Source organism: Metarhizium album, assembly GCF_000804445.1.
Source record: "Metarhizium album ARSEF 1941 chromosome Unknown scaffold_1, whole genome shotgun sequence".
Classification (NCBI taxonomy): Eukaryota; Fungi; Ascomycota; class Sordariomycetes; order Hypocreales; family Clavicipitaceae; genus Metarhizium; species Metarhizium album.
Window position 1 is genome coordinate 2,402,253 of NW_024467575.1, and position 9,826 is coordinate 2,412,078.

Below are 9,826 nucleotides of genomic sequence, written 5' to 3' on the forward strand. Positions count from 1 at the left end.
CGGGCACCATGGCCGCCAACGCCATGTCATGCCTTTATCCAAAACCGCGTCGTTGGGTGAATACTGCGCCCCCTCTGTCCGCCAATCAATGCAACCAAGTGCGTATAATAAATAGGTCAATTTCCAAGCCGGCCAGGACTTGGACGTCGGCCAGAACCAATGGTACTCTGGAGCTGTGACGAGAAAGCAACATGTACAAGAAAGAAGGATCCAGAGTCCTCGGCAATTCCCCCTCCGCCCAGCCCAAACATGAAGCATCATCATGACCGACATCAAACGAGAGTCCCCGCCCAAAGAACATCACCACCTCCTCCCAAACACAGCACTCTCCTCCCGCACAGGCTTCCGCCTCACCAAGCCCCCGCCTGCGCGCTCCGCAGCAGCTCCCTTGGTGTCCTGCAACGGCGGCCCCGGCCTGACGTCCTGGTGCTGCCCGCCAGGCTTGAACAAGTCTATGATCTCGTTGATGCCCAGCTTCATGGCCTCCTTCTTGGCGCCGCCCTCGATGGTCTGCTCCGCCAACTCGCGCTTTTTATCCTGCAAATCAATGATTCGCTCCTCAACGGTGTCCGCCACCGTGATCTTGTACACGACCACGTCGACGGTCTGCGTGAGGCGGTGCACGCGGTCGATTGCTTGCTCCTCGACGAACTGGGACAAATGTTAGCCTCTTACCCTCGCCGTCGCAAGTCACACGGCCCCCCCTTTCTCGCGACAACTGGTCTCGGGCAGACGTACCGGGTTCCAGAACGGCTCGACGATGATGACGCGCGTCGCGGCCGTCAGGTTCAGCCCGAGGCTGCCGCACTTGAGGCTGCAGAGCAGAACCCTCGTGCGGTGGTCCTCGCGCAGCCGGCGGAGACTCTCTTCGCGATCGTCGTTCCTCATGCTGCCGTCGTAGCGGACGTATTCGAAGCCGCCTTTGTCGAGGAACGGCTCGACGAGGTCCAACATGGATGTGAACTGGGAAAAGACGATGAACTTGTGCTCCCTGGCCTCGGCGTGCAGGATCTTGATCACCTCGCGGATCTTGGCTGATGCGACGACCCGAGTTTGCTTGCCGGAGCGGAGCTGTCCGTCGCTGTCGTGGTCGTCCTCGGAGGAGTGTGGTGATTCTGATTCTGATGCGCCAGACTCGGAGGCCTCGTCGTCGTCTCCCGAGGCGGATTCAGCACACGGCCCAGAGGTCGCGGGCTTTGGCTTGTCGTCCGACAGCGTCTGCGACGCCATGGCGTGTGTCAGAGCGTCGACGGACAAGAGCGAGTCGTCTTGAGCCGCTCCGTCAACGGACTGGTGACCGTCCTCTCTCTTGGCTGTCTCGTCGTCCACGACGAATCCACTCAGATTGCTTTCATTTGTGTCGTCCGCGTCCTCTTCCGAATCTTCTGATCCGACCCAGTCACCACCACCCTCGGCATTCTCATCCTCCTCGCCCCCGGCCTTGCCCAAGTGCGTGTCGCCGCGTTCGCCTTCGGGCACAAGCCAGCTTCCGTCACCTTCTTCCTCATCGTCGTCGCTGTCTACAACGGCATTTCTATTCCGTGGTCGCCGAGTGCGCTGTCTTGGTTGGTCTTGTTCTTGCTCCTCGCCCTTGGCTTTGGCCGCCTTCTTTCCTTTTGACCCCTTGCTCTTCTTTCTTCTTGATCTCTTTGGCCTCTGCGCTTGAAGCTCCCCATGGTTCTTGAAATACTCCAAATCGTCATGGCATTCTGCGCAGTTGTCGCGACCCAGCGTAGTATCGTCCGAGGTCAGTTCCCTGCCACATATCGAACATGTCTTGGTAACAATACCCATTCCCGCAAACATATCAGCAACGGCATTCATGTCGATGTCCTGCGACTTTTGACTGGAACCGGTGGAGAGGGCGTCCCTGTCTCTCTCCAGCTTGCCCTCCACCAATTTAGGGTGATTGCAGGCTTGACGAAGCCGCAAGAGGAGGGTAAAGGCGTTTGCGTAGCTGAGTTTGTTTTGCATCATGGCCTCCATGCTCTTGTCCGCACGAGCCTCGAGCCGGTCGTAGAATTTTCTCTCGGCAGGAGTCAGTTTGGCAGAGACGGTGACCACTTTGCGCTCTGTGTGCCTGAAGCCCGTCGTCGAAGACTCGCCAGCGGCGCTCGGTTCGCCACCAGGGTTCAACGCACCGTCCTTCTTCAGGATCTCCTTGGTGCGCCTCTTCATGAAGCACCGGAGAAGACTGTGCAGTCGGCGAATGGCAATGTGACCTTTGCCATTCTTCATGGGCTGGTCGATGTGTTCCCTCCACTGTTTCAGGTCGTCGTAAGGACTGATACGAAGGAATTTGATCAACGACTGCAGCTCATCCAGGTTGTTCTGCATGGGAGTTCCGGACAGACACCAGCGGTATTCGGAACGCAGTGCATAACATGCCTTGGTGGCCTTGGCGTTGCGATTCTTGATGCTATGGGCCTCGTCCAGAATGACTCGCCACCACCGCAGTCCAAAGCAGCCAGCTTTGACGCCGTTTTCAGCATCCGACGAGCGGCCATGTTCTGAGACCAAAATCTGAAAGGTAGTGATGACGACGTCGTACAGCGCCAGTTTCTTGAAGTCCTTTGTTCTCTGAGGCCCATGGTGAACCAGAACCTTGAGTCCATGGGACTTCTCGACCTTGTCGTTGATTTCATGTTCCCATTGTCGAATCAGAGCCAAGGGGGCGACAACCAGTGTCGTCTTCTCAAGGCCCTCAAAATGCTTCTTCCACCCTGTGCCGTCCTTTGAGGGCTTTTGATTGGTCACGATGAGCGACACGCTCTGCAGCGTCTTTCCAAGTCCCATGTCGTCGGCTAGAAGCCCGCCTTTGGGCACCTTGCCGCGCTTCACGGGCCCAAGCTCACGGCCTCTCATCCACTCCACACCCTCGACTTGATGAGGCAACAGCTTCACCTTGAGGCCCTTGACCGTGCCATCCTTACCGATAGGGCTTTCCCTCTTGGCCTTTTGTATCGGAGTTGGTATTCGTCCGCCTTGGCCTTGATCGTGGCTCTGAGGGCCTTGTGGCGGCAATTGCGACGGTTGCGAGGCTGCGACATCCTCTGACTCTTGTTCCTCTTCGTCATCCTCCATGCCGCCTTCCAACAGGGCCTTGAGGTCTTCGCTCGCCTTCCTCGGGTCAGTGTAGAACACTTGGTCGGCATAGCCAGGCCTCGACCTCGACGGGCCGCCGGACTCGAAGACGGGCATCGGCGGAGGCCTGCGGTCTTGATAAGCAGGCGGTTTGGGGCCGGGCATCCTGGTGCCCCCGAGGTGGTGCTCCGGGCGGCTCTTTTGGTGGATGAAAACGTCCGCCTTCTGCTTGCGAGACGACAGAATTTTCGTCGGGTGGCCAGGAGTAGGTCCACCGGCACTCGCGTTTCCAGCAATACTCAACAGGTCTACGCCCCGAGTATGCTGGGGCTTGACCGACCCAAATCCGCGCTGCAGCTGTTGGAAAACCGCATCAAAGTCGTCCGGAGACGGTTCCCTCTTGGCACGAGTCTGCTCCTGCTCGTCGGCGGGCCGTCGTTCGTCAGCCATGGCGCTTGCACCTCGGAGCCGCGAAGCCGCGTCAAAACTGGTTGGTGTCGGACGCTGCTGGGAGGAGGAGTTGGGGACCCCGGGCTTCTCCCAGGAGGCAATGGTGTTCCGGGGCTTAAATGCGAAACCTGCGCCCGGCTTCTGGCGGTCATTGGCGGTCATGGAAGCGTTGCGTGTCAAGTTGGGCGGGCACCAGCAAGTTGCAACAAGCATACAGCTGCAGTGTTTCTTGGGTGTTGAAAAAGTGACGAAGGACTGCCAAGACGTGAGCGCCGCGACGTGATTGCCCCGGCAACGCCGTACCCGCCTGGTACCCCTCTCGGTTGACTTCCAAGTTGCTTGCCCATGGACTCTGTACGGAGTAGCATTGCAGATGCTGCGCCCGCCACTGCGTGTTTTCCGTGCTACACGACAGTTTCAGCAAAAGGACTCTCTCTCTGCCTTTTCTTGTCCTCTACCCCTGTACTGTCTCAAACGGGCGCCGCGTGCAGCCCATTGCCTCACGCGTACGGAGTATCCAGCAATAGACTTTCGGAATCCGCAGGCACCATTGTACCGCGTATCCGCTTCTAGTCAAGCGGTGGATCGGCTGTCATGTTCAAATACGAGGACACTTGGAGAATTTCCGAAAAACTTGTCAACGTGAGCTGGTCCGTACATCATGCACTATGATACAATGCGCCACCACTTGATAGACCGGTTGATTCTATAGAACTTGCTTATAGGGCTGGTCCGCAGAGCGGCTACGGCCACGAACATTAGAACATCATTCTTCCAAGCCAACCAAGTATCTTGATCAACTGTCTCGCTCCGTATGCATTCCGGCGCACAAAATCCGTATCTCATACTCACAATAACATCGTGTCAACGACGGGTGTCGCCTGGTGTCGGTCCCCGACAAGACTTAACCGTAAACCAGCTTGAAGATGTCGTTGTAAACGTAGTATTGGCCGGCGGCGTCGCGGCTAAGCTGGAAGGCCTGAGTGTAGTTCATGGGGCGCTGCTCCTCATCGACCTGTTATATTTGTTAATCGCGGCCTTCGCATGTGCTTCGGCCCCTTGGTGGAGCTGTTTCATACCAAGAGCTGTCCGGTGACGAGGATAATGATGCCTCCATCGCTGTTGGAAGGCTGGGCATCGAGGGTCGAAACCTGGTGCTTGACTTTCTGGAAGTGGAGACTCTGAGTCCACGGTCAGCATTGAGATGCTCCTGGTACTGGAAAACGGAGGACAGTCGCATACGGCGAGCTTCTCGACGATGCTGTTGGCGCCGAGGGAGGAGGCTGACTCGAAAGTGAGCATAGAGTTGTCACGCTATGGGGATGCGTTAGCTCCTGGTCGCTGCTGTTCACATTCGCGCAGTAGTGGCGTACGTAGAGAGTGGCCAGGTTCTTCCGCTCGCTGTCGAAGGTGTTGTAGTATATTTCAATAAATTGCTCTAGACGAAATCGTCAGATTCGAAGGGGGAGTGATCGGCAACGCGCCGTGAGAGCATGCTGTTGTTCCACATACTAGCAATGTCTTCGTAGTCTAGAGTTGGGTGGTCAGTCAACTTCTTGCTCTGCCTGCCTGGAGTTGATTTTTCTCTGGTCCTTCCTCCCTCCCTCTCACGATGCAACGGACAATGGGAAGAGCTTACTGTTGGCCATTTTGAAGGATTGTCAGGTCAAACGAGCCGCTGCTAGATAGCGAGAAATAAGGACGAGAAGCTAACAGGGGATCAGAGAGGCTCGAGACAAAGATCGTTGGGCTGATCGCAACGTGTGCCCAAGGTAAATTCAACGGCATCAGTATCCAGCGGTGGTGGGGGTTGAGGGGCCACAGTGCAGACTTCGACTTTGACTTGGACTTGCTCATTTGACTTGACTCACTGAAGCGGGGCAGCTGACGTGCTGTTAACAAGGCACGCTTTCACGGTACCGGGTAGCTAACTGATCAATAACCCGGGAGACTCATAAATGGCGGGACAGAGCTTTCTTAAAGGGGCCATGCATTTATGCGAGTATGCCTCACCTCGTGCGCCATTGAAAAACTGCAGCTTCGCGCGTCTTTGTCTTCGGACTTTCTCTGCAATAAAGCACCAGCAGTTCCTTGATGAATGCATGCGCCATGCGTCGCCATGCGCTGCCATGCGCTGCCATGCGTTGAGGACGCTTTCATGAGAAGCAATGACTTCTGAATTGTATTCCGAAGCGTCAGGCACCGCTCTATTGGTGTCCAAACCCTTTACCCCCGTGGTAAGTCGTTTATTTGCTTTGGCACTGCATCTAGCCCCCACGGCGAACTGGCAGCCTCTGCCTGATATGATGACATATTCTTCTCAAGAACGGCCAACTGAATTTCCATGTTGATTTTCAATTTTTCAAGCTCAACAGTGTGATTTCAACCCATTTCATCATCTGTCATATCCGCAAACTTAATTCCAGTCTCCCTCGCTAACCGAGAGACAATTGATAGGTCCTATGTCCCCTCTGCTTTTCAGACGCTGCTCCACGCACCCACTTGACTTGACGTTGTAACTTGATACATGCCGCCCATCCGGCTCGTTCACTCAATCTCCACAGCGACACAGTCGTCTGTGCCACGCTTGAATTGGGCCTGAGGGTGCTCTTTGAAGAGAGGACGATTTCACGGCGCAGTAACCATCACGACCCCAGTAGTTGCCAAAGCATGCTGCAAACGGAAACGTAACCACCAAATCAACCTCTGGTCGATCCGTCACGAGCATATTTGCCCCAAACTTGACAGAATGAGCTTCTTGGCGAAACGTAGATACGCCCGAGCCTGTGAAATAAAGTACATACGACCACAGCTGCCAGCAGAGCTCAGACACCCGTCAAGCTCTTCTCCGCGGTTCCAGCGCCTCCGAGAAATGGAGGTTGGTCTGCTTTTGGAGGATGGCAAACCGACGGATGGTGTGGTAGGGTTACGGTTATAGTATACAATTTGAAAAGGGTCAAATCCAAAACAATGGGGATTGTCTTTGCTTCCCAGAGATCCCCCCACTCAACCGTATATGCCATGTAAAATCAGAAGAAATGGGAGACCGACTCAAGGGTACATTCTCAATTCATGTGACATTATCCGCACCGTGAGTGCCCAGCGTGATGCATACTCGGGATAAGATACCAGCCAGCCTGTTTCCAATCAACAATGCCGACGATTCGCCGAGGACCAGGCCCGTCTTGATGTAATGATGTTTCCAAGTGCAGGGTGGCCGTGAGTAAAACACATGTGCCTGATAGCCGGCAGAAACTCTCGATATCCGGCTTTTGGCGTGTGGCAGCAGCGAGCAGCCAGTCATTGAACGACTCCATTGTTAAAAGTAGTCCCCAGACACTTTGCCAAGGCCCTTCTTCCCGGCATCGCCGTGAGTAGTCGTCGGTGCGAGACTTGTCCTTGGGCGCCCGCGGTGGAAATGGACGGTAGAAGTTACCATCTGGGGAGTTGCGCCACGATTTGAATCCAGCGACGGGAGCAATCTTGGTTAATAATGTACTTGAATATCAACGGCTTATGTACCCGCTTACATGAAATTAGTACTTCAAAGCCAAATGCGCAACAACAGAGATGCTTCATTCTCGAGACGACAAGTCCCCCCGTGTTCCAACACCCTGAGTCAAGTATCCCCAAGTCCAAGTCTACATGCAGACACGCCAAATCACAGCACCCAATATTGTCTATGCCCACGGGCAGAGTGTGCCCGGATTTGTTCCTTTGTTCCTATTTATTTCTTTTCTGTAACCAATTCCCCAACCTCAATCCAAGTCAAGGCCAACGGCTGGGCAACCGCCTGGACGACACAACCACTAGCTTTCATATCCTGGTTTCCTTGATTCAATAGCAACACATTCCAAAACCCATCAACTCCTGCGGGCATGTCTTGGATTCTAGGCCTCATGCCAGCATTGGTAATATGCCTCGCGGTTCGTGGTTCCTCAGCGTGCGAAATCTATGCCGCCCGAGGTATTCGTACGTCTGTCTTTCCGGGAAAAGAAGGGCACGGCCGTGTTGTTTCGCGCGCCCATCATCCCAAGGGAGCTGGAGCCCTGTGCAAGTGAGAATATCACGGATTACTCGCACGCCGGCGAAGTCGTGCGAAAAAAAAAAGGGCACTGCTGCGCGGACAGAGCCCTCACAGCTCTTCCTCTTCGTCCACCTTGGACGGCGATGCCGTCGATGTTGTAGCCGTCTCGGCTGGCGCAGCTGTTGTAGAAACAACGGCATCCAAGGCCTCGCTTAAACTTTGGGTCGACCCAAGTTTCTCCCCCGTATTTGTGACGTCCACACTGGGCCGAGCCTTCTTCAAAGGGCTTCCGACGAGAGCATCCGCAGGTAGGTCGCTGACAGCTTGGACGGCACTAGGCGGTTGAAGGCTAGGCGGTACCTGCGGCACGGGACTGTCTTCAGCCTGTCCTCGTTGAGACGTCTCCGGGGTTGAATGGCTGTCTGGATCAGCCGAATGCGCCCGCTTGAGCTGTCGCTCTCTGTCAGTGACGTGCGTCAAGAATCCAAACAAAGCCAGCAGATACGCGAGAGTATACGTACGCGAATACGATTGACACCGTCCGCAAGTTCGCCTCCAAACTTGGAGTCCTCGGAGGCCTCCTTGTCCTCGCCGTCTTTGTAGTCATCTTCCATCTTGTTGAGATTATCACTTTCGTCCTCGTCCTCTTCGTCACTATCCACAGCGATGTTTCCGTTACTCTTCTTTCTCGCCTTTCTTCGCCGAGAGGTTTCGGTCGTCTGATCCCGAAATGCAGAGAACCCAACCGTGCCGCCAGCCTTGAGAGGGCCCAAACCGGAAAGGTCTAATTGACCAGACCGTCTTTTCGCGGAACCAGGTGTGGCCGAGGGGTTCTTGGAAGATTGCATGACGCCGATTTTTTGCAATTGCCCTAGAAAAGCACGCATTGTTAGTCTGCCATCGGGAGAGAGACGCAAATTAGATAGCGAAACACGTACGCTCGCCTCTGTAAAAGAAAGTAAAGACGGCATAAGGCCTATCAGGGCCATCTATCCCCGTCACCGTCTGCGTACTAATCGTTTTGGGGTCGAGGGATTTCGGCTTGGCAAAACTCGTGGTGTGTTCAACGTCAGCAGCGACATTGTCGTTATTACCGGCTTCGTCGTCGCCGTCGTGAGCATCAAACTGAGGAGAATATTCGCCCTTTTTTATTTCACCGGAGGCCAGGACTCGAAACATGGCCACCTTGATCTGGCCCGTAGCCTCAGGAGGCTCGTCGTCATCGTCAGACCATGAGTCGGAATCGAAGACTGGCTCGATTGGCGAGCCATCGTCGGCACCGTACCGCAGGGTATCCTTCTGGGCACCAGAGGTATTCGCGCCGGCGCTTGCTTCCTGCACCAGCGTCTGTCGTCGTCTTCGTTTCTCGAACTTTTGGCGGCGCCTCTCCAGCTTCTCTGCGGCATCGTGGCCTTGCAAGTCCAGGCCGTTGAGCCAACGCTCCAGGCCAACTTCGCGGAACAAGAACTCGCGTTCGGCCAATCCACCACCTTCGGCATCAGGTACCTGGACCCATCGGCTGTTCACCCACGTCTCCTCACCTGGCCGCAGCAGGGTGGCAACTTCCTCCTTGGCTCGGCCATCAAAGTAGATGTAGGCTGCAATCGTCTCGTTCTCCGAGTGCGTCATGGGAATGTACGGGCTCACCATGCCACTATACTTGCCCCGCTCAGGGCCCGAGCCGGGCTGGAGGCTGTTCACATACTGAGGCTTGGGAAACGGGTTGCTGTCACAAGACTTGGGAGCCGAGTACGGAATCGCGAGGCCGGGAGTCAGCAGCGTGATGGAGATGGCGAACTTGGCGGGCTCGGGCTTGTTCGAATCCGCCGTCAGCTTCGGCTGAGGCACTGGGATGTAGGTGCTGATGCGGGAGACTCTCGACTGCTTCTGCATGCCATATTCAGGCAGCGGGGCACCATTTGCGTGGATGCTCACCGCAATGCCCTTGAAGCAGGGCATGGTGATGGTGGGAGATCACCGCCGGCGAAGGGGGGGGGGGGGCGGGTGTTGAGGATGGCAGTGAGCCGGTGCAGGCCGTCAGAGGGGTCGTTGGGCGTCGTCTTTGCGCGAAAACGAAAATTCACGGCTCACCTCGAGGCGGAGAGGAGACGGTGTGAGGCGAGAGAGCTTGCTCGGAGTGGTTTAGGGTCCGGCGGGGATTGGAGCTCTGGGACGATTACCAGCCAGGCGGTGACGTTTGAGCGCGCAACCATCCCCAAGACCACACACAAGTCGAAAGAAAAGAAGGATGGAGGGGGGGGGGGG

General features: G+C 55.8%; 3 protein-coding genes across 3 annotated transcripts; all 3 read right to left on the bottom strand.

The window, feature by feature from the left end:
• Window positions 1-300: 300 nt before the first annotated feature.
• Window positions 301-3,696, bottom strand: MAM_00693 (SNF2-related protein; the record flags this gene model as incomplete). Its single annotated transcript, XM_040819492.1, has 2 exons — window positions 301-651; window positions 739-3,696. 2 exons carry the CDS (start codon window positions 3,694-3,696, stop codon window positions 301-303), a joined length of 3,309 nt encoding a protein of 1,102 aa, XP_040682757.1.
• Window positions 3,697-4,438: 742 nt separating this feature from the next.
• MAM_00694 (Nuclear transport factor 2) lies at window positions 4,439-5,183 on the bottom strand (the record flags this gene model as incomplete). The annotated part of the gene is made up of 6 exons (XM_040819493.1): window positions 4,439-4,549; window positions 4,614-4,715; window positions 4,777-4,848; window positions 4,908-4,972; window positions 5,047-5,064; window positions 5,174-5,183. 6 exons carry the CDS (start codon window positions 5,181-5,183, stop codon window positions 4,439-4,441), a joined length of 378 nt encoding a protein of 125 aa, XP_040682758.1.
• A 2,486-nt stretch (window positions 5,184-7,669) lies between these two features.
• On the bottom strand, window positions 7,670-9,520 carry MAM_00695 (uncharacterized protein; the record flags this gene model as incomplete). The annotated part of the gene is made up of 3 exons (XM_040819494.1): window positions 7,670-8,011; window positions 8,083-8,432; window positions 8,500-9,520. 3 exons carry the CDS (start codon window positions 9,518-9,520, stop codon window positions 7,670-7,672), a joined length of 1,713 nt encoding a protein of 570 aa, XP_040682759.1.
• Between the last annotated feature and the right edge of the window lie 306 nt (window positions 9,521-9,826).